The sequence below is a fragment of the Heptranchias perlo genome, unplaced genomic scaffold (assembly GCF_035084215.1).
Source record: "Heptranchias perlo isolate sHepPer1 unplaced genomic scaffold, sHepPer1.hap1 HAP1_SCAFFOLD_43, whole genome shotgun sequence".
NCBI lineage: Eukaryota > Metazoa > Chordata > Chondrichthyes > Hexanchiformes > Hexanchidae > Heptranchias > Heptranchias perlo.
This window is the reverse complement of record NW_027139442.1, coordinates 1649240-1674286: the sequence shown is the minus strand read 5'-3', so window position 1 is coordinate 1674286 and position 25047 is coordinate 1649240. Positions and strand designations below refer to the sequence as shown.

At 44.9% G+C, this 25047-nt stretch overlaps 1 protein-coding gene and 1 long non-coding RNA gene across 2 annotated transcripts in view; both read right to left on the bottom strand.

The window, feature by feature from the left end:
• The window catches only part of LOC137312431 (uncharacterized), a 621748-nt gene that overhangs the window by 557226 nt on the left and 39475 nt on the right, over window positions 1-25047 (bottom strand). The gene's annotated exons all lie outside the window — the stretch shown is intronic.
• LOC137312457 (leukocyte immunoglobulin-like receptor subfamily A member 2) overlaps window positions 3252-25047 on the bottom strand; it is a 36311-nt gene continuing 14515 nt past the window's right edge. Inside the window, exons 5-10 of the mRNA XM_067979009.1 lie at window positions 19245-19277; window positions 15603-15914; window positions 14040-14339; window positions 10927-11226; window positions 7318-7368; window positions 3252-3349 (exon numbers count right to left, since the gene is read on the bottom strand). Coding sequence (XP_067835110.1) covers window positions 3252-3349; window positions 7318-7368; window positions 10927-11226; window positions 14040-14339; window positions 15603-15914; window positions 19245-19277 — 1094 coding nt within the window. The remainder of the gene's footprint in view (window positions 3350-7317; window positions 7369-10926; window positions 11227-14039; window positions 14340-15602; window positions 15915-19244; window positions 19278-25047) is intronic.

Genomic DNA, 25047 nt, shown 5'->3' with positions numbered 1-25047 from the left:
TTTTCAAAGAACCGGCAACGGCACAGTGGATTGAATCGCTACCTTCCGTGCTGTATCATTCTATGATTCTATGAACTTACCACCGGGTTATAAAACTTGTGTTTATTAATATAAGAATGTCACACAACAAGCCAACAAAAGGCAACCACACACTAAAAGCGGAGAACAAGAATCAGGGAAATATTTTGGGAATAGGTCCAACCTCGTAAGGCAACAATTTCAAACATTGGAAATGAGATTTCACTTCTCAATGGCGCCTATATTGACTGGGCCTCGTTGAATCCTTTAACCACTGGGTGGATTCGAGTTCGGTTACTCGCCATCTGGTGGGTCTTCCTCTCGTAACCCCGATCTTATCTTCATCACTGCGTACACACAGGCATCCGGGTTGGCTGTGGGAGTCGCGGCCTTGAGACTGCGAGCAATCCCACCACGATTCAAAGCTGCAGTCCTCAGAGAAGCATAGACAACATCTGGCTCTGCGGCATTCGGATCCTGCGAAATGTGAAATATACAAATGTTCCGGTCAGAGATGCAAGATGGATACATGTTTGAGCCACTATTGTGGCTGTATTGAGTGAGTTTTCCTTCAATGAATTAGCAGGGTAGAATGATTACTATTAGGGGTGGGATCTTTTCTAATTTTAGGTGATGGTGTGAAATAGACAGGGCGCTAAATTGGGCCGTGTAGCGCCCGTTGTTTCAGCGCGACACGGCCTCTGCGATATCCAAGATGGCGTCTTCCAGCGTGACGTGTGCCAGACGCCATTTTTTCATAGGAGTTAGCGCAGGCGCAGATAACGAACGCTGGAATCACGTAAAGTCGGGAGAAAATGGCTTCAATCAGCGTACAACGCTGATTTAAAGTGACAGAAACCATTTTGGGGCTTAACGCTCAACTCAACGCACAGTCTAAACCCCGACCATCTGAACGTGCATAGAGTGCCTGGAGGACCCCCCACCGGCGTCATTGAAAGGGACGTGGTAGGGTTCACAGGTTAGTTGCTGGATTATTGCTTCTGACTGCGGAGACATTTGTAACTGTTTTTGGAGGTCCGCTCCGCTTGAATACTAGGACGAGGGGACATAGCATAACATTTGGAGCCAGGACATGCAGAAATGAAGTTAGGAAATGCTTTTACGTGAAAGGGTGGGAGAAGTTTGCACAGTCTTCTGCAAACGGCGGTTAATGCGAGCACAATTGAGAAATCTAAATCCGAGATTGATAGATTTCTGTGAACCAAGGGTATTAAGGGATATGGGACTAAGGCGGTTATATTGAGTTAGGTCACAGGTTCAGCCTGATCTGATAGAATGGTGGAACAGGCTCGACGGGCAAAATGCCAGCGTCCCTTGTTGCCTCCTGATATCTGCCGGCTTCTCCTTCAAGAAAGCGGGACCTGTGTCTGGGTGATGTGCCTACCCTGGTTGCATAGCTGCCAATGTGTGTGGCCTGTGAGTTGTGGGTGGGCGGCTTGCAATGGTGGTAATGTGTAAGGTTGAGAGGGTTGAGTTCTGATGGAAAGAGTTTGTTGGTATGCGGGTGATGGGGGGTGTAGTGCATGGAGCAATGGAGGAGGCTGGTGGTGTAGTTGGTAGGAGACGTCAATTGTCAGTTGACCACTCATGTAAAAGCACTGTACTTCTTCCGGTTGTGCATCCATGTTCATGATGCTGCGCGCCTGGCATTGACTTCATCCCTTACTGCCTCCCACTGCCATTTGGGTGTCTGCCTGGAGGGCCTCTTGCTCCACCCTCCCGCCGCGGATATAGGATGTCCCTCCTTCTGTCCACCTCTTGCACAAAGGCATCTGGTGCATCAGCAGGGAACCTTGGTGCACGGAGTCTCAGAACGACAGATTGGTAGGCGGTGGCATGCAGATTGGAGGATGTGGCATTTAGTGGTGCACAACCTTTATTCAATTTTTTAACATAACTCATCACTACTTAAAAATAGGAATGGGACCTACATCTGTGCTTTACGTGTGCGATGTCTGATCTCCTTTCAGACTCCTTGCAGACAACAAGCTGTTATATTCAGCAAATAACAGGTACCAGCTACCTTTAAGAGATTTCTAACAGACAGCCTGCCTTTAAGAGATTGGTGCTTCCCCCTGCTGGTGGAAAGTGCGAATTGCATGGAATCCTCGTTCAACGCTGATTTCCAACGCAGATTGCAAGGAAGTCCTCAGGCCTGACAAAAATCTCGTACTGCCTGCGCAGGGACCGTTGTGTGCGGGGTTATAGCGGATCGTGCTACTCCCGCCCAGAAACAGGCCCTATCCAATTTCCCCCTTGAACCTTTACTTTCCAATAATAGAGCTGTACAAAAAATCTTTTCTAAATGTTTGCAACTAGCATAAACAGTTTTGTTCCAATGCTCCCGGTTACAGTGCGGCTGACTGCTGCTGCTTCAAATTAATGAAAGAACTTTGCCTAAATTTCAATCCCCAGCACAGATTCAAGTGTAGTAACGGGTTGGTTCACGATACATAATTGATTTGGACTCTGGAATCGGAAGTTCAATTTCAAAGGGGCCATAAATATAAGATAGTCACCAATCAATCCAATAGGAAATTCAAGAAAAACTTCTTTACCCAGAGAGTGGTGAGAATGTGGAATTCACTACCCCGAGGAGTAGTTGGGGCGAATAGCATAGATATATTTAAGGGGAAGTTAGATAAACACATGCAGGAGAATGGAATAGACCAATATTTTGATGGGGTTTGGTGAAGTAGGGTGGGAGGGGGCTCGTGTGGGGTATAAATACCAGCATGGGCCAGTTCGACCGAATGGCCTGTTTCTGTGCTGCACAATCCAAATAATTCTATGTAATACTCACGTTGTGGCCTGAGCGAGAAGCTACGGCATCTACAAGGGGAAAAAAGAATCGTGTTTAGCTCCAGATGTCACTTAATTGTTGGTTGTTGTCGGGGTTTTGTTTTCCTGTCCTCTGTGCAGTAAAGAAGAGCTGTGACGAGCGCCTGAATAAGATTAGGGGGGTAGAAATTTGTCTCGGGCTGAAGCGCAAATCAGGCGGTGTCACATTTGCTGCCTGTTATATGCTCCACCCTATATCAAGTTCCAATCAATGCCAGGTCAACAAGATCGGTATAACAAGTGTGGAATCCACCAAGACTGGGAAGTGTCACATGAGACATTAAAGTATCTTGGGGAGATCTCCCCCTTAATTATCTTTCAGGAAACGTTCAATCTTTGCATTATTTGATCATCAGGGGAAATCTAAGCCGTCACTTACTTTTCTTATGGAGGGAGAACCAGGCGAGTCCTAGGAGCAGGATGACTGTTATCACTGCGGCACATCCGGCCACTATCTTGATCAGCCAGCCTTGTGAGAGTCGGGATATTAAAAAAGACAAAGAAATAATAATTTGCAAAACGGAGAAACTCTACACAACGGGGTAAAAAAATTGTTTTTAGGCATTGTCGCAAAACGGGTGGTGGTTTCACAGCCGCCATCCAGTTTACGACCGTCCAGATATAATTGAATATCTGGTTAGGCCTGTAACAGACGGCCGTTGCGTTAACGCCCGTTTTGCACCACTGCCCACAACGGAGTTCCACTCCAATCTTTGCTATTCCTACCCGGTCGAAATCCTGCAGTGCCATGACACAGCTGGCTGACAGTTCCAAACATTAATACTGACGCAGATGCAGACCCCCATCTGGAATATCTGTAGGTACCTGCATCTATATGTACCCCATTAGTAGCTTTCATTACCTACTACTTTGGACTGCAAACAGAATCTGACCCTATTTTAGGAACTAGAAACGAGGGACATAGAGACACTAAGAACTGTGGAGGAGCAGAGCAATTTGTGATCAGGCACAAATCACTAAAAGCAAGTGGACAGGTACAACATTAAACAAAAGGGCTAATGGAATATTGGTCTTTATCTCAAAAGGGCTGTTGCAGCTGTACAGAGGTCTAGTTAGACAACATCCGGAAAACTGTGTTCAGTCCTGGGCACTGCACCTCAGGATGCATACATTGGCCTTGGAGAGGGTGCAGCGCAGATTCGCCAGAATGATACCGGAGCTTAGAGGGTTAAATTATGAGGACGGGTTGAACAAACTTGGCTTTGAATCGCTTGGTTATAGAAGGTTGAGGCGTGATCTAATCGAAGTGTTTAAAATGATTAAAGGATTTAATAGGGTACATACTTGAAGAACAACATAAAATGCTGGAGAAGATCAGCAAGTCAGGCAGCATCTGTGGAGAACGAAACAGTTAACGTTTCAGGTCGGAGACCTTGCGGGAGAACAAAAGATGTTGAAAGAGTTAAAGTTTTTTTTTAGCAAGTTCAGAGCCAGGGAAAGGGGGGAGGGAGGGAGGAGAGAGGAGGGGAGGGCAGGAAAGAACAAAATGGAAGGTCTATGATCGAGTAGAGGGCACGAGTGATTAAATGTCAAAAGGGATGATGGTTCAAGGTAAGGAAGGTGGTAATGGGACAGGTTAAGAAAGAAAAGATTGATCAGGAGTAGATGTAAATGGCAGCAGAAGAATCATTACCAACAATGGCTGACCGAAAAAATGGGAGCAGTGGTTATGATCTGAAGTTATTGAAATCAATGTTGAGTCCGGAAGGTTGTAAATTGCCTAATCGAAAGATGAGATGCGATTCCTTGAGCTTCCATTGAGCTTCATTGGAACAATGTAAGAGGCCAAGGACGGAGAGGAGAGGGAAGGGGAATTAAAATAGCAAGCGACCGGCAGGTCAGGGTCATGCTTGCAGACAGAGCGGAGATGTTCAGCAAAGCGATCATCCAGTCTGCGTTTGGTCTCCCCAGTGTAGAGGAGACCGCACTGGGAGCCGCGGATACAGTATACTAAATCGAAAGAATTAAAAGTAAGCCACTTTTTCACCTGGAAGAAGTGTTTGGGGCCGCGGACAGTGGGAAGGAAGGAGGTGAAGGGGCGCGTGTTTCATCTCCTGTGCTCACACGTGAAGGTGCTGTGGGGAGGAGAGCGGGTGTTGGGAGTAATGGAAGAGTTGACCAGGTTGTCGCAGAGGGAGCGGCCCCTTCGGAATGCTGAAAAGGGAGGGGAGAGGAAGACGTGTTTGTCGTGGGATCGCGCTGGAGGTGACGGAAATGGCGGAGGATGATCCGTTGAACGTGAAGGCTGGTGGGGTGGAAGGTGAGGACAAGGGAGACCCTATCATGGTTCTGGGAGGGAAGAGAAGGAGTGAGCGCTGAACTGCGGTAAATAGGACGGACATGGCCGAGGACCCTGCCAACTACAGTGGAGGGGAATCCTCGGTTGAGGAAAAAGGAAGACCTATCGGAAGCACTGTTGCGGGAGGTGGCATCATCAGAACAGATGTGATGGAGGTGGAGAAACTGGGAAAAGGGAATAGAGTCCGTACAGGAAGAGGAGCGGGAGGAAGTGTAATCAAGGTAAGTTGTGGGATTTAGTCGTCTTATAGTAGATATTGGTTGACAGCCAAACCCCAGAAATGGAGGTAGAAAAGTCTAGGAAGGGAAGAGAAGGGTTTGAGATGGACCATGTGAAGGCGAAGGAAGGGTGGAAATTGGAAGCAAAGTTGATGACATTTTCTAGTTAGGGGCGAGAGCAGGAAATGACAACGATACAGTCATCAATGTACCGGAAAAAGAGGTGAGGGGAGGGACTTGAGCAGGAATGGAACAAGGAATTTTACACGTATTCCACAAAAAGGCAGGCAGAGCTTGGACCCATACAGGTTCTCACAAATACCTGAAGGGAAAAAATTGCAAGGCTATGGGGTAAGAGCGGGGGAATGGGACTAACTCGATTGCTCTTACAAAGAGCTGGCAAGGGCTCGATGGGCTGAATGTCCTCCTTCGGTGCTGTAACCATTCTATGATGCAATACAGTTCCTCTGCTGGGGGAGTCCAGAACAAGGGGGCAACACCTTATAATTACATCTGGGCCGTTCAGCGGCAATATCAGTAAACGCGTCTTCACACAAATGGGAGTGGAAATCTGGCACTCTCCCCCAAAAGGCCGTAGAAGCTGGGGGTCAAATGGAGGTTCAAAACTGAGATTAATAGATTTTTGTTGGATAAGGGTATCAAAGAATGTGGAGCAAAGGCGGGTGAATGGAGTTGAGGTGCATATCAGCCACGATCTGAATGGCAGAGCAGACTCGAGGAGCTGACTGGCCTGGTCCTGTTCCTCTGTGGTTGTAACACTTGAATTACTGTGCGATTTCATACTGATTAGAAATTAACTTGTAACGGCTGGCTAGTAAGTTTTAACATGCTGGTTATAAATGGAAATTTTACGTGCTGTGGTCTCTGATTTCGAACGTTGAGGGTTCCAGGCATCGCACCAGGGAGTTGAGCACTTGCTCTTTTAAATTTATGCGATAGTATAAAACGGGCAACGTTTAAATGGCCACTCGAAATAGCTCTAACTCAGAACATTTGCAAGAGATTCTTATGCCAGAGCTCGCCATCTTTCAGTAACAGACGCTGATCGAATTGTACACTGACCTCAGGACAATAAATGAATTACACTTCACCATTTCAAAATTTACTATTCCATTGCTCTCCTGGCCGGACTCCCACCTTGCACCCACCATTAACTTGAGCTCATCCAAAACTCTGCTGCCCCGTATCACCCCCTGTGCTCGCTGACCTACGTTGGCCCCCGATCCGGCAATCCCTCGATTTTAAAATTCTTATTCTGGTTTTCAATTCCCTCCATGGCCTCACCCCATCCCTATCTCTGTAACCTCCTCCAGCTCAATGACCTTCCATGATCTCTGCGCTCCTTCAATTCTGGCCTCTTGCACATCGCCGATTTCCTTCGCCCCACCATTGGCGGCCACGCCTTCCGCTGCCTAGGCCGTAAGCTCTGGAATTGCCAACCTAAACCTTTCTGTCTCTGTACCGCTCTCTCCTTCTTTGAGACGCTCTTAAAACCTACCCCTTTGACCCAGCTTTTGGTTACCCGTCCTAATATCTCCTTATGAGGTTCGGTGTCAAATGTTGCCTGAAAAGACACCTGTGAAGCGCTTCGGGACGTTTTACTACGTTAAAGGTGCTGCATAAATGCAGGTTGCTGTTGTTTAGATTCTCCATCAACTTGTCACCAGTGTCAACTAGCGCCGAAACCCCCGCATACAGAATCGCGGTTGTTGCGTGAATACACACATGACCGTTGGTTATTTCTACTCTGACCACCAGAGGGCGGTGCAGGTCGCGTCAGGTTCGCAGCAATAATGCAAAACTCCCTCTCTCACAGATCCTCAGACTACCTCCCACCTTCAGAGAGAGTGGGATTGTGGAGATGTGACATGGATGTACCTTTTCTCCAGCTTTGATTTTTCGGTGTGGGCGGTTTCACAACAGGAATTTCTGAAATGGCAAAACATAATAACGTGAGGCCCTTCAAAATTTTATGCACTTCAATTATATCTCCCCTCAGCCTCCTCTATTCCAAAGAAAATGACCCCAACCGATCCAATCTTTCCTCACAGCTGAAATATTGTCCTTTGAAAGAGCTATCCAATTAGTCTCACTGCACTGCTCTTTCCACACAGCCCTACAAATGTTGTCCTTTTCAAGTATTTATTCAATTTTCCCCTTTTGAAAGTTATTATTGAATCTGCTTCCACCACCCTTCCAGGCAGTGTATTCCAGATGATAACAACTGGCTGCATAAAAACAATTCTCCTCATCTCCTCCTCTGGCTCTTTTGCAAGTTATCGTAAATCTGTGTTCTCTGGCTACTGACCCTCCCACTGGTGGAAAGAGTTTCTCCCTGTTTATTCCATCAAAGTCCTTTGGGACGGCCCGAGGTCGTTGAAGATGTGATATAAAAGCAAGTGCTTTTTTTCAATGTGTTGTAAGTACCACTCAACTTTCACAGTTACCTGCACCAGATCACTGCGCGGTGAGTGATACATTCCCTGCTTTACCCTTCTCTCATAGCCACAGGTGTAGTTCCTTGTCCCAGCTGTGTCACTGATGGTGAAAGTGGCTGACTGCTCAGAGCCGGACACATTCTGTGCCTCCACGTGGTTGCGCTCGCGATCTCTGTATAAATGAAAGCTGCCCCCGGAGGAGTGAAGGACCCCTGTGCAGGGAAATCCAACGAACTCTCTTTACTGACCACATCGAAGCAGGATTGACAGAAATGTTCGATTTCGAGAGTGTAGCTGCAATTGACCAGATGCAGTATACAGGAGTGGTTTACAAGAGACAGAAAATTCCTGGGCGCCAAAACTTTGGACGGGGCATAGAACAGGCGGCTGATCTTGCGTGATCCCAAGACAAATTTCTACCCCTTTGCCCATTACTACCGCTGCAGTTGGTTAACAAAAATCTATGGAGGGGGCAGAGCGGCTATTTTAACTTTCTGGGGATAGTGCAAAACGGGTGATATCGGATGGGCCGGCCATGGTACACAACTGTCTTGATTTCAATTTCCATTGACATCATTTTATAATATCAGCGAAATACGCGATATTATTGGCGGATTATAAGAGAGATCAGAGCTCAGATATGGATCGGCAGTGGGCTGGTGTCGACACTTGCGAGGTTGTTTATGGTCTGTAGTTTCTGGGCGGGGGGGGGGTGGTTGTTGAGCTTAGAGATGGAAATTTGGCGGGTGAATTGCACACTCTGGGCGGAAATTTCGATAGGTGCCGTTTTTGGGCGCAGGTAGCCTGATGTGCTTTTACCCCGCGCCCAATGGCCCCTGCGCAGGCGGAACACAAGTTTCGACCCACCTGAGGACTGACCTGCAATCAGAGTTCCTTTCCTGGCCTTGCACGTGGAATCAATGCAATTTGCACTTTCCACCACCAGAGGGAGCTCAATCTCTTAAAGGGAGGACGTTTCGAATAAATCTCTTGAAGCTGGCTGGTATCTGTTATTTGCGGAAAATAACATTCTACTGTCTGTTCAGAGTAGGATGAGAGTTCAGACATCGCACAGGTAAAACACAGATGCAGGTCCCATCCCTATGTTTACATACTGATGAGATATGTTAAAATGTTGAATAAAGGTTGCATGCCACTAAATCCCACATCCTCCAATCTACACGCCAGACCTCACCAATCTGCTGATCTGAGTTGTTACCAGGCCTGCGAGAGTGCATGCACCAAGGTTCTCAGCTGATGCACTAGAGGCCTTGGCTGCAAGAGGTGGACAGAAGGAGGGACATTCTATAACCTCAGTGTGGGGGGCAAGAGGCTCTCCAGACATATCCTTTAAAGACAGGGTTAGGCAACGGGGTAAGAAATCAATGCCAGGCGCAAGAATCATGAACATTGACGCAGCGGAGGAAGAAGTTCAATGCTTTTACATGAGTGGGCAAGGTGAGTGAGGTCAACTCTCAATGGCGTCTCCTACCAACTGCACCAGACACTGCACCCCATCCCCCACATACCAACAAACTATTTCCATCAGGATACAACTCTTCCAATCAGATGCTTCCTCTTACCCTTACACATTACCACTGTTTCAATCCGCCCACCCACAACACACAGGCCATACACACTGGCAGCTATTCAACCATGACAGGCACATCATCCATACACACGTCTCGGTTTCTTGCAGGAGAAGGTGGCGCATGTCAAGAGACAGAAAGTGGCTGTGGCATATAGCCCCTCGAGCCTGTCCCACCATTCAATGAGATAATGGTGGACATGTGACTTAACTCCATATACCCGGCTTAGCACCATATCCCTTAATACCCTTGGTTCACAGAAATCTATCAATCTCAGATTTAACATTTACAAGTGACCTAGCATCAACTGCGTCTGCAGAAGAACGTTCTAAATGTCACTCACCCTTTGCACATAGAAACATTTCCTAACTTCACTGCTGCACGTCCTGGCTCTAAATGTCAGGCTATGTTCCTGCATCCTAGTATTCAAGTGTAACAGACATCTAAAAACAGTTACCAATGTCTCAGCAGCCTGAAGCAATAATCCAACCACTAACCTGTAAATTCTGCATGGTCCCTTTAAATGGCGCCGGTGGGCGGCCCTCCAGGTACCATTAGACATGTTCAGATGGTCGGAGTTGAGTCTTTACTTTGAGCTGAGCGATCAGTCCCAAAATGGTGTCTATCACTTTAAATCACCGTTGCACACTGATTCAAGCCATTTTATTCCTACTTTACATGATTCCAGCGTTCGTTATCTGCGCCCGCGCTAAAACATGCAACAAAATGGCGTCAGGCGCACATTTAACGGATCTCACCGGCAGTAAGGACGAAAATCTACCACAGCGTGCGATTATAATTCAGTTCCTCTCATCCTGCCACATTTCATAAGGCGATTTGATTTGCATTTACTGTAGTCCCGCCTCTTTTAGAATACTTGAAGAACATCAGCTGTGACTCAGTGGGGAGCACTCTCACTTGCCTCTGACTCAGAAGGTCATGGGTTCAAGTCCCCATTCCAGAGACTTGAGCCTAAAATCGAGGCTGATATTTGCAGTCCAGTAATGCGGGAGCGCTGCACTGCAGGAGGTGCTGTCTTTCGGATGAGACGTTAAACCTCCCAGGTGGACATAAAAGATCCCATGGCACTATTGGAAGAAGAGCAGGTGAGATCTCTCCGGTGTCCTCGGTCAATATTTATCCCTCCACCAACATCACTAACAGCAGATGATCTGGTGATGACCATATTGCTGTTTGTGGGACCTTGCTGTGTGAAAATTGAGTGCAGCGTTTCTTACATTACATCAGTGACTCTATAAAGAAGAGGTGGGTTTGGGTCGGACAAACGCCTGATTTGATGCTCCAATGAAGTTCCCACCGATGGGGTTAGGTTAAAATCTGGGCTTCTAAAATCTTTACTGACTGAAGAATGTCACACTGGGTAGAATATTCAGTTGCAAAGTTTACTTTGCTTGCAAGGCTCAGATATACATTTACATGATGTTGAACCTTTGACTTACCTTTCACAATTAAATGCACCGGGTCACTGCGGGGCGAGATATATTCTTTCTCCTTTACCGTTTTCACAAAGTCACAGGTGTAGTCCCCTCCGTCAGTTGGGTCGGGGTCTGTGATGTTGAAGATGATTGATCGTTCGGAGCCTGAGACTTCCCGTGTATCAATGGGATTCTCGTTTCCTTGTCTGTAAAAGCGGGACCTGTCGGCGGAATAGCTGGCAGTGCAGTTAATCCGAACCCTCTCCCCCACTGTCACGACACCAGCGGCCGGGTCCATAGAGACTGTGGGCTTTGGCAGTTTATCTGTAATTAGTAGAATACATTGAGCAAATAAGAATTGTTTTGAATGTATCAAATCGATCGAGTAAAAAACACATTAGCCTCAGAGAGGGTGCAGAGGAGATTTACCAGAATGATACCAGGGATGATGGACTTCAGTTACGCGGAAAGATTGGGGAAGCTGGGACTGTTCTCCTTAGAGCAGAGAAGGTTGAGGAGAGATTTAATTGAGGTGTTCAGAATGATGAAGGGTTTTGATCGAATAGATGGGGAGAAACTGTTTCCACGGGCAGAAGGGTCGGTAACCAGAGGGCACAGATTTAAGATAATTGACAAAAGAACAAGAGGGGAGATGAGGAGACATTATCTTAGCAGCGAGTTGTTATCTTCTGGAATCCATTTCTAGAAAGGGCGGTGGAAGCAGATTCAATAATAACTTTCAAAAGGATATTGATATATACTTGAAATGGTAAAAAAATGCAGGTTTCCAGCAAAGAGCAGCCGAGTGGCAATAATTGGATAGCTCCTTCAAAGAGCTGGCACAGGCATGATGGCTCTAATGGCCTCCTTCTGTGCTGTATGATTCTGTGTAAGGCTCTGTGTTAAGGGAAACGTCTCTCAAATAAATAGTGATGCAGGCTCTGTGTGAAGAGACACCTCTCGCAGTGAGATACAATGATAAAATCTCTGTGTAAAGGGACATATCTCTCAATAAGATGCTATGATACACTCTCTGTGTCAAGCGACAACTCTCTCAAGAGGAAAAGCGATACAGGCTCTGTGTGAAGTGATACCTCTCAAAAAAAGATACAATGATACACTATGTGCGTGAAGGGACACCTCTCTCAAAGAGGTAAAGCGATACAGGCAATGTGTGAAGAGACATCTCTCCCAGTGAGATACAATGATACACTCTGTGTGTGAAGAGGCACCTCTCTCAGTTAGATACAGTGATCTAGACTCTCTCAATGAGATAGAGTGATCGAGGATAAGATAAGATTCGTTTTGTCAAACACATTTTACACATTCTCCTGTCAGCTGGAATTCCCCGTGTACAATTACACACATCAGTCGCTGTCGCTACACACTAACAACAGTATTTAGATAAAATTCTTAACTGGCCACAAAGCTTTTAGGCGAGCCTCCCTTACCTGATAAATTTAACACACGTTGTCACTGGGTGGTGAATATGCCCAGCTGCTGATATTCTCGAAGTATTCTGAGTATTTACACCTATAGCTGTTGCTGCCTTTCTGCGTTAACCCTCCAGCATCCTTAATTATCGCGGTATATTTCACACTGGCAGGTTTTCAACCATGACAGTCACATCATTCATACACACGTCCGGCTTTCTTGCAGGAGAAGGTGGTGCATATCAAGAGACATCAAGTGGCGGTGGCATTTAGCCCCTCGAGCCTGTTCCACCATTCAATGAGATCACGGTGGACCTGTGACTTAACTCAATATACCCGCCTTAGCCCCATATCCCTTAATACCCTTGATTCACGGAAATCTATCAATCTCAGATTTAACATTGACAAGTGAGCTAGCATCAACTGCGTCTGCAGAAGAACGTTCTAAATGTCACCCACCCCTCGCATATAGTAACAATCCCGAACTTCACTCCTGCACGTCCTGGCTCTAAATGTTAGGCTATGGCCCTGCATCCTAGTATTCAAGTGTAACAGACATCGAAAACAGTTACCAATGTGTCGGCAGCCAGAAGCAATAATCTAAACACTAACCTGTAAATTCTGCATGGTCCCTTTAAATGGCGCCGGTGTGTGTGTGTGTGTGGGGTGGGGGGGGGAGCGGGGGTTCCTCCAAGTACTATTAGACACATTCAGATGATCGAAGTTGAGACTGTGCGTTGAGTTGAGCGATAAGTCCCAAAATGGTGTCTATCACTTTAAATCACCGTTGCACACTGATTGAAGCCATTTGCTTCCAACTTTACATGATTCCAGCGTTCGTTATCTGCGCCCGCGCTAACTCATGTACCAAAATGGCATCTGGCGCACGTCACGCCGGAAACGTGCATGCGCATCCAAGACGCCATCTTGGATGTCGAAGAGGCCGCGTCGCGCCAAACAACTTTGGAATTTCCTCTTTGCGCTCCATTTAAGGGATGTCACCGGCAGTAAGGTCGAAAATCTACCACAGCGTGCGTTTATAATTCAGTTCCTCTCATCCTGCCACATTTCATAAGGCGATTTAATTTGCTTTTACTGTCGTCCCGCCTCTTTTAGAATACTTGAAGAACATCAGCTGTGACTCAGTGGGGAGCACTCTCACTAGCCTCTGAGTGAGAAGGTCATGGGTTCAAGTCCCCACTCCAGAGAATTGAGCCTATAATCTAGGCTGATACTTGCAGTCCAGTAATGCGGGAGCGCTGAACTGGAGGAGGTGCTGTCTTTCGGATGAGACGTTAAACCTCCCAGGTGGACATAAAAGATCCCATGGCACTAATAGAAGAAGAGCAGGGGAGATCTCTCCGGTGTCCTCGGTCAATATTTATCCCTCCACCAACTTCACTAACAGCAGATTATCTGGTGATGACCAAATTGCCGCTTGTGGGACCTTGCTGTGTGCAAATTGGCTGCAGTGTTTCTTACATTACGTTATTGACTATACACAGAAGAGGCGCGTTCGGGTCGGACAAACGCCTCATTTGATGCTCCAATGAAGTTCCCACCGATGGAGTTAGGTTAAAATCTGGGCTTCTAAAATCTTTACTGACTGAAGAATGTCACACTGGGTAGAATATTCAGTTACAAAGTTTACTTTGCTTGCAAGGCTCACATATACATTTACATGATGTTAAACCTATGACTCACCTTTCACAGTTAAATGCACCGGGTCACTGCGGGGCGAGATATATTCTTTCTCCTTTACCGTTTTCACAAAGTCACAGATGTAGGCTCCTCCGTCAGTTGGGTCGGGGTCTGTGATGTTGAAGATGATTGATCGTTCAGAGCCTGAGACATCCCGTGTATCAATGGGATTCGTGTCACCTTGTCTGTACAAGCGGGACCTGTCGGCGGAATAGTTGGCAGTGCAGTTAATTCGAACCCTCTCCCCCACTGTCACGACACCAGCGGCCGGATCCATAGAGACTGTGGGCTTTGGCAGTTTATCTGTAATTAATAGAATACATCGAGCAAATAAGAACTGTTTTGAATATGTCAAATCGATCGAGGAAAAACACATTAGCCTGAGAGAGTGTGCAGAGGAGATTGACCAGAATGACACCAGGGGTGAGGGACTTCAGATACGCGGAGTGATTGGAGAAGCTGGGACTGTTCTCCTTAGAGCAGGGAAGGTTGAGGAGAGATTTAATTGAGGTGTTCAAAATGATGAAGTGTTTTGATGGAATAGATGTGGAGAAACTGTTTCCACGGGCAGAAGGGTCGGTAACCAAAGGGCACAGATTGAAGATAATTGACAAAAGAACAAGAGGGGAGATGAGGAGACATTATCTTAGGCAGCGAGTTGTTATCTTCTGGAATCCATTTCCTGAAAGGGCGGTGGAAGCAGATTCAATAATAACTTTCAAATGATATTGATTTATACTTGAAAAGGAAATATTTGCAGGATACCGGGCAAAGAGCAAAAGAGTGGGAATAATTGGATAGCTCTTTCAAAGAGCTAGCACAGGCTTGATGGCCCGAATGGCCTCCTTCTGTGCTGTATGTTTCTGTGTAAGGCTCTGTGATAAAGGACACGTATCTCAAATAAATAGTGATACAGGCTCTGTGTGAAGAGACACCTCTACCAGTGAGATACAACGATACAATCTCTATGTAAAGGGAAACCTCTCTCAAAGAGGAAATGCGATGCAGGCTCTGTGTCAAGGGACACCTCTCTCAATATGATAAGATGATACACTATGTTTGAAGGGGCACCTCTCGCAAAGAGGTAAAGCGATACAGGCTCTGTGTGAAGCGATACTTCTCTCAATAAGATACTGTGACACACTCTCTGTGTGAAGGGACACCTCTCTCAAAGAGGTAAAGCGATACAGGCAATGTGTGAAGAGACATCTCTCCTAGTGAGATACAATGATACACTCTGTGTGTGAAGGGACATCTCTCTCAAAGAGGTAGAGCGATACAGGCTCTGTGGGAAGAGACATCTCTCCCAGTGAGATACAATGATACACTCTCTTTGTGAAGGGACACCTCTCTCAGTAACATACAATGTTCTAGACCCTCTCAATGAGATGGAGTGATCGTGGATAAGATAACATTCGTTTTGTTAAACAAATTTTACACATCGTCCTGTCAGCTGGAATTCGCCGTTTACAATTACACACCGCAGTTGCTGTCGCTGCACACTAACAACAATATTTAGATAAAAGTCTTAACTGACCACAGAGATTTTTGGCGAGCCTCCCTTACCTGTTAAATTTAACCACACGTTGTCACTGGGTGGTGAATATGCCCAGCTGCTGTTATTCTCGAAGTATTTTTTGTATTTACACCTGTAGCTGATGCTGCCTTTCACCTTTAACCCTCCATCATCCTTTGTTTTAGCGGTATAGTTAACTTCATTGAAATATGCAAACATTTTGTTTTTTGTTTTTTCGTTATTTCTGTAGAAATCAACAATGCATTTGCTGTGAGCGAAGTGACAGGTGAGTGAAACTTCTTCTCCCAGTAGAATTACACACCATGCTGGATCCATCGACAGGGTCGGTTTGACGAAGGAAACTGAAGAATAAAAAGGATTTCATTCATGGGAAGTTTGGTGCAATCATTCTGATTCAGGCCTCATATTGTGTCGCCTCAGCTGCCTTTACATTCTTCTTCGCGTTTGTTTAACTCTAATTTTAACCTAACCAACCAGGGCGTGTAATAGACGAGATCGGGTCGGACGCCCGTTTTACACCCTGCGCGATTTTTACTCTACATTGACTTCAATAGAAGAGTAAAATCGGACAGTCCGTAAAATCGGAGTTGGACTCAATTCTCACCGGCCCGTTATGTTAAAATGACCCCTCTCTCAGTGAGATACAGTGTGTACAGGCACCTCTCTCAAAGAGATACAGTGATACAGGCTCTGTATGAAGAGACTCTTCTCTCAAAGAGATACAGTGATGCAGGCTCTGTATGAAGAGCCACCTCTCTCAAAGAGATACTGTGATACAGGCTCTGTGTGAAGGGACAATTCTCCCTGGATCAAATCAGTTGCACGGCGCTGCTGCCTGTTTGCCTCTCACATGGGATTAATTTTAACCGAACCCGCCTGGCGGGAAAACCACAGGATCGGGTGGAACGCCAGTTTAACACCCTGCCCTATATTACTTTCCTTGACTCGAGCGGGGCGCACAACCAGCTTTGTGCCCGATCCAGTCAGTTTCTCGACAGGCGGATTAGGTTAAAATTAGCCCTTAAGATCCATCCGCCACTAGGATAAGTTTCTGATTTCATTGTTTCTGAGACAGTAACAGTGCAGCCTGGACCCAGAACTGTACCCTACAGGCTTCCAGGAAATAGATTGTGGGGCTTGGATGGCAACATTACAAGGCAGATCTCAGTCAAAACTAGTAGGTCAACACAATCCCACAATCATCCACACGGATGAGAAGGGCCTTGTTGGCGAGTGAACCGATATTCTGGATGTAAATGAGAAGGAGTGGTGATTGATCCACTGAAGTGTCTAAGCGGGTAGTGGAGTCGGGGTTGGGGGGCGGTGCGGTAAGTGAGACGGGAAGGACGTTTTAGAGGTTAACTCTCAGCGGGAGCGGTGGGTGGGAAGATCAGCAAAAGAAGAGGACGGGGCGATGGTATTGGTGATGCTGTTCGTAAGTTACGATTGACAGAGCTCTCAATGGGACGTTTGGAGAATGCCAAGAGCGGCAGAGAGGGCAGCTGTGGACTTACGAGGAATTCAAGCCTGGGAGAGCAAAAGAGTAGGAAGGCCGAGGAGTTGTGATGCATTGAGTTACTGGCGTTGGGGAGGGGTGGAATACACAAGAGGGAAATACAGATCACGGAGAAGCAGGAAAGGGATCTGGGGGAGATGAGAGATTTATAATTCAAATCATCCAGGCAATGCTTGGCTCTTGCCAAATGTGATTTGAATTGCTTACAATACGAAACACAGGTTAGATCAAAAGAAGTGATGTTACCATTCAGTCGAGCATTTGTCCGCGAAAGTGCATAGAATTCGAGGCAAACTATTGAGATGGGTAGGGCATTGGTTAAAAGGTAGGAGACAGAGAGGAGGGATAATGGCTAAATGCACCGATTGGTAGGACGTGACTAGTAGTGCCTTCCGGGGATCTGGACTGGGGCCTCAGCTTTTCACTATATTTACCAATGACTTTTATGAAGGAATTGGTAATTCGTATTGGAGTAGTATATCCAGGTTTGCTGACGAAATTAAGTTGTGTAGGAGGGAGCAAAAATTTGGAAAGGGAAATTGATAGATTCAGTGAGTGGGCAAATCTGTGGCAGATGGAGTTCAATATGGGGGAATGTGAAGCCATCCACTTTGACCGAAGACAGATAGATTAGTGTGTTTTCCAAATAGTGAGAAGCAAGGAACTGTGGAGGGCTGGAGAGATTTCGGAGTTCATATGCGGAAATAACTAAAAACTAGAGGACAGGTACAAAACACAATTTAAAAGGTTAATTGAATGATAGCATTTATCTCAAGGGTGCAGGATTACAAAGGAGTGGAACTTATGCTATAGTTGTATAATGCTCTGGATAGACCGCATCTGGAGTATTGCGTTAAATTCTGAAAACTCCGCCTCTGGGAGGATATATTCGCCTTGAAGGGGTTACAGTGCAAATTCACGAGAATGATACGTGGGATAAAAGGGTTCAATTATGAGGACAGGTTTCATGGACCAGGCTGAGTGTAAAAGATTAAGTGGTGATCAAATTGAGGTGTTTAAAACGATTAAAGTATTTGATTGGGTAGATCAGGAGTGTGATGGAATACACTCCACTTGCCTGGATGAGTGCAGCTCCAACAACACTCAAGAAGCTCGACATCATTCAGAACAAAGCAACCCGCTTGATTAGCACCCCATCCACCACTGTAAACATTCACTCCCTTCACCATCAGCGCAACGTGATTGCAGTGTGTACCATCCACAGGATGCACTGCAGCAACTCGCCAAGGCTTCTTCGACAGCACCTCCCAAACCCGCGACCTCTACCACCAAGAATGACGAGGGCAGCAGGCACATGGGAACAACACCACCTGCACTTTCCCCTCCAAGTCAAACGCTATCCCGACTTGGAAATATATCGCCGTTCCTTCATCGTCGCTGGGTCAAAATCCTGGAACTCCCTTCCTAACAGCACTGTGGGAAAACCTTCACCACAAGGACTGCAGCAGTTCAAGAAGGCGGCTCACCACCACCTTCTCGAGGGCAATTGGGGATGGGCAATAAATGCCAGCGACGCCTAGATCCCATGAACGAATAAAAAAAATAGAGTGCGACAATTTACTCAGCTGGGGGGAATCCAGAACAAGGGGGCATAACTTTAAAATTGGAGCTCGGCCGTTCAGGGGTGAAGTCAGGAAGCAATTATTCACACAAAGTGGAGTGGAAATCTGGGACTCTCTCCCCCCAAAAATTGTTGAGACTGGCGGTCAATTGAAAATTTAAAAACCGAGATTAAAAGATTTTTGTTAAGCAAAGGTATTAAGGGATACGGAGCCATGGCGGGTAAATGGAGTTAAGACACAGATCAGCCATGATCTAATTGAATGGAGGAATAGGCCCGTGGGGCTGAACGATCTATTCCTGTTCCTGTGTTCTTATATTCCACCTGGAGTACTTTGGTGTAGTTTTGAATCCCACGACAGAGAAAGAGTATGGATGTACTGTCAGAAAACCTGACATATCCCATAGTGCCTTCGCAATGAGAGCTGCTGAGATGCAGATCTGTATTACTGCTACCAATGACACAACACAATTGGTTACAGCAACTAACTTAACATACATAAAAACAAAACTCAATGATTCAGCTGTATAGAACATTCAATTTCATTACTTTAGAGAAAACTTCAACACTAACCTTGAGAAACGCTCCGCCGAGCCCCAAAAAGCACTAAAATGAGAAAATATGAATTCGTTATACGACAACCAGTACCTTTAGAGGATCCATATACAGACTGATTTTTGTGCATTGTGTTATAGATGTATCTCAGTGTGATTGAATTGGTGGCATTCTGGCCCATTTTGATTCAAATCCAACTTCAGAACTTGAGCAGTTAATCAGGCAGAAATGCAGAGTTTTGCAGATTTCCATTAACCTTTGTGTGAAAAAGTACTTCCTGCTTTCACTCCAAATCGTCTAACTCTAATTTTAAGATTGAGCCCCTTTGTTCTACATTCCACCACAATAACTGAATAAATTCTATCGAGATGTCCGTTTGTAAATAATTCCAATAATCTATGGCCGGTATGAAAAGATGCCTGATGGTACAAAACAGCGTGAAAATTTGTTCAAAATGCAAAAAGGTCAATTTTGTGACTGAGTGAAACCGTCACTGAAAGAAAAGGAATGCAGCTGGGTGGATTGTGTGGGTAAACACTGTGCATCTTTGCAGATCGCATGGTATTACAGTCAACTCTAGCATGCTGAAGGAGGACGTGGAGTCTAAATAATGAGAAGTAAATGGTGTTAGAATCCACTGGAAACCGGTACTTTTACAGACACTTAACTCACTGTCACGAATATCACAATGTGAGTGTCATCGCTTTAGAAGGCAGACTAATTAAAAATAATTTGAAAATATTGTGTGGTATATTTTGGTTGGTGGAATAAGAAGGTCACACATTCCTGAGAGTCTAAATGGGATAGAGGGACAAACGGATCTTGGGATCATATTAGCAAATTATTAAAAGTAACGCAGGTGAACAAAGCCATAAAATGAAAACACTGCACTCGAGTTCATTTCAAGAGGAATGGAACTGAAAAGCAGAGAAGTTGTGTTAAACTTATATAGAACCTTGGTTAGACCACACTTAGAATACTGTGAACAGTTCTTGTATCTATATTATAAAAAGGATGCAGAGGCACTGGAGAAGGTGCAAAAATTATCAACAAGAATAACAACAGAACTGAGTGGTTTTACGTATCAGGAAAGATTGAACAGGCTGGGGATCTTTTCTCTAAAAGAGAGAAGGCTGAGAGGTGACTTGAAAGAGGTCTTTAAAATTATGAAAGGGCTTGACAGGGTAGATAGAGAGAAGAACGTTTCCAGTTGTGAGAGAGTCCAAATCCAGGGGCCATAAATATAAATATTCACCAATAAATCCAATTGGGACTACGCAGAGAGTGGTTAGAATGTGGAATTCGCTACCACATGGAGGAGTTGAGACGAGTAGTATAGATGCCGTTAAGGGGAAGCTCGATAGGTACATGAGAGATAAAGGTGGAGAAGGATATGCTGATAGGGTTAGGTGATGTCGGATGGGGCGAGACTCGCGTGGAGCATGAATGCCGGCACAGACTAGTTACGACGAATGGCCTGTTTCCATACTGTAAATTCGATATAATGCGATGTAACATCAGGTTGAAGTTAGCAGTGAGAGCAAATGCATAAAACGGAAAACTGAGGTTAAACATATTGAAAGTAAATTCACTGTGTTAACCTTTCTGATATGCTTTCAACGGAAAGTTAATTTCAAATCATTATTTAATTCTTGGGCATTGATTTATTAATAAAATTCAATTCAAGTCACTTAAAATACATAGAAATATATAATATTGCAACTAAAATCTCCCATGCCATAAATAAGGAGATGTATTTCGGCACAGCGCTCAAACAGAATGGGAGAAAACCGAGGAAACAAACAGTCTCACGGCAGTTTTGCAAGAGGAGCACAGTACCTCAGGAAACTGGCCATTCACAATTTCAGCTGGATTGGGGCCCGGAATGGAAGTTGGGTAGTCAGCTGTTTATTCCAAATAAGGTCAAGGGAGCAGGAGATGAGTCCAATGGGCAAGCTCAGCTCGGAAAGTACATGTATGGAGATCGGAAGGAAACTAGAAAAAGGATCAGGATCAGGGCTGGGTGATGGGGGGTGGGGGCTTAGGAGAGGTTGGGCGTGGTGATATTGGGAATTTTGGGATTTTGCAGCGGCATCTGAATGGTAGGTCTTAATCTTAGTGACTTCAGTTACGTGGAGAGACTAGAGAAACTGGAATTGTTCTCCTTAGAGCAGAGAAGGTTACAGGGAGATTCAGTTGGGGTGTTCAAAATTATGAGGGGTTTTGATCGAGTAGGGAGAAACTGTTTCCACTGGCAGGAGGGTCGGGTACCAGAGGATACAGATTAAGTTAATTGGCAAAAGAACCAGAGGAGATGAGGATAAATTTTGTTATGCCACAAGTTGTTATGATCTGAAATGGTGGTGGAAGCAGATTCAATGGTAACTTTCAAAAGGGAATTGGATAGAAACTTGAAAAGTGAAAAAAATGTAGATGGTGAAAGAACAGGAGAATGGGGTTAATTTGATAGCTCATTTAAAAGCTGGCATATGCATGAGGAGCCGAATGGCCTTCCTCTGTGCTGTAAGACTTCATGAAGTTCACGAGGTCCTCGTATTTGTTGTTGGAGGTGAATGTGGAGAGGGCTGGGCAAGAGATTTATGGAGATTGTTTGTAGTGGACAAAAGAAGCTGGAGCTTATCTTTGGTCCCCAGGGTAATCCTGGAGTAGCAGGCGGTTTTCAGAGAGGACATTGTGCTTGTTCTAGTTCTGGGTCAGCCATACCTGGTGATGGATGGCTAAACCAGTTGTGATCCAGATATGCTCAAGTCTGCAATCCTTGGAATTAAACCAGCAGGTGCGATCAGGATGGAAGAGAGTAAAGGTTTTACTCGGGGCAAGGGCATCAACAGTTGGGGAATGGGAGTGGTTGAGAAATTACACAGCCGCAGAAGTATGATGACAAATGGCGGGTCAAAGTCTCGGCAAAAGGGAGTGTGGCAGTGTTTATTCCAAAGTTGGAACGCAGAAGTAATTTGATTTGAAGTAATTAAGGAGATTTGGGTTATGATGGTTGCAAGGAAGTGACCGAGGCATTGGCCGTGTACAACTCTGGGCACCACAGTTTAGGAAGGATGTCAAGGTCTTGGAGATTGTAAAGAGGAGATTTACCCGGATGATACCAGGGATGAGCGACTTCAGTTATGTGGAGAGTTTGGAGAAGCTGGGGTTGTTCTCCTTCGAGCAGGTAAGTGTAAAGACAGATCTAATAGAGGTATTCAAAATAATGAAGGGCTTTGATAGAGCAAGTAGAGTGAAATTGTTTCCGCTGGCAAGTGGTCTGTAACCAGAGATCACAGATTTCAAATAATTGGCAAAAGAACTAGAGGGAAATGAGGAGAATATTTTACATAAAGAGGTTTGCGAAGATCTAGAACACACTACCTGAAAGGGTGATGGAAGCAGATTCCATCGGAACTTTCAAAGGGCAATTGGACATGTACTTGAAGGGGACTAATTTGCAGGGTTATGGAGAAAATAATTGGTGTGTGTTACTAAATTGGATAGCTTGTTCAAGGAGCCAGCATAGACTCGACGGGCCGAAAAGCCTCCTTCCACGTTGTAAGAATATATGATTCTATGATTCTTGTCAACTTGAAATTTTAGTAAGCGGAGAGAAGGATATTGGCAGAGCTCAGGAGGACATTGGTAGAATGGTGAAATGGGGAACACATGGCAGATGACATTTAATGTAGAGAAGTGTGAAGTGATGTACTTTGGAAAGAAGAGTGCGAAGAGGCAATATAACCGAAATGATCAAATTGCATATTGGATGCAGGAACATTGAGACCTGGGATACAAATACACAAATCTTTGAAGGTGGTAGTTGGAGATTAAAAGGTGAATGCCGACCCTCCTGCCAGTGGAAACAGTCTCTCCCCCAACTACGCGATTAAAACCTTACATTATTATTCTCTGAGCAACGGGCACCAGCAGCACTGTGTTTATTTCAGGACATTAGTCTCCACACACTGTGCAGATCCTGATCTGTGATATGGTGAACTCCAGCATACTTAAGGAGGAGGTGGCGTCTCAATAATTAGTACAGAATGGTGTTTGAACTGACTGGGAACCGATACTTATACAATAGTGGTGCAGTAGCACACTGATTATCAGGCATTTATTTAAGACTAAAATTGAATTGAATTCACTTGAAATAGATAGAGATGTTTAATATTACACCTAATATCACCTCATTGTTTCAAATGTTACAATTCGGGTGAACGGTATGGAAGGAGGAAGTAAATTGAACCTGAATAAGTAAAGAATCTGAAAATATTGAAGGCAGAATTTAACAGTGACATCAAATACTTAGAACGGAAGCCAATGGTTTCAGCTCAGAAGCGCTTCACCTCGGACAAAGAGGAAGTTTAACCGCTGACAGTAAGGACAGTCAGCAGAACAGAAATGTGCTTAAACACACTGAATGAAAATTCATTGTGCCAATCTTTCTGATTTTCTTCCAACCGATGGTTATATTCATTAATTCTTTGAAAGCAACCAATATTAGAGGTGCAGTAAAATATATATTCACTGACATTCATTTATTAATAAAATACAATTCAAGACACCTAAAATAAATACAAATATTTAATATTGCAACGAACATCTCCGAAGCTATAATTAAGGGGATCTATTTAGGGACAACACTCAAATAAAATGGGAACCCCTGACAGAAAGAACAGTGTAGCAGACCAAGAATGTGTTGAAATATATTGAATGAAAATACACTGTGGCAATCTTTCTGATAGGCTTTTAACCGAATAATTAATTAATTCTTTGAAAACCACCTCTAATAGTGGTGCAGTAGCACACTGATTATCAGGTATTCATTTATTAATAAAATTGAATTGAATTCACTTGAAATAGATGGAGATGTTTAATGTTACACCTAATATCACCTAAGTTAGCAATAAGGGGACATATTAGATGGTGCGCCATTGTTCTCCATTTCACCACCATAACTAAATAAGGTCTGTCGAGAGGTGTAAATTTGTAAATAATTCCAATAATCCATGGTAATTATCAATAGGTGCCCTTGGGTCTAATTACACAATAGAGCATGAAAAGTTGGAGATAAGGGGTTAATGCTGAGCCCAACTTGCAGCTGCAGCACTCTGTTTATTGTGGAACATTAGTCTCCACCAACTGTGTAGATCTATATCTTCGTGACATGGTCAATTCTAGCACACTGAAGGAGGAAGTGGAGTTAAAATAAATTCCCAGAGATGAATGCGCCTGAATTATTCACCAGAAACATTTAGTTGTACAGACAGTACACACACGCTCATAAATATCACACACCCACCAAAATCGAGATGCAAGACGGAATAGAGAATGAAAAATAAGCAAGCAAACTGAAAATGGCCAGTACTGAAGAGAACAGTAAGAGCAGTTGGCTTCATGGCGGAAGACAGCGGTTTCAACTCAGAGGAGGGTTTGTTCAAAGAAAGGGGAACTTAACCTCTGACAGAAGGAACAATGTCTCAGCACCAACGGAATAGCTAAAAATATATTTACTAAATTATCCACTGAATGTGTTAAAATGTTTCTTCTCCCCTTTTTCTCTCTATCTCCCCCAAAGAAGTGTATTCACGAAGGGAGTTGCTCAGGGCCGCCCTCCAATACCCCACCGCATTATCTGCTCATGTCTGAGTGCAGGGGTTGATTGACCTGAGGTCAGCCGTGGTGACCCCTGAAGAAATTGCACCCTCCGAACGCGCATGCTCACTTCCAAGCATGGAACATATAGTATCATAGAATCAGAGAATCAGAGAAGGTCACTGCACGGCAGGAGGTCATTCGGCCCATCGAGTCCGCG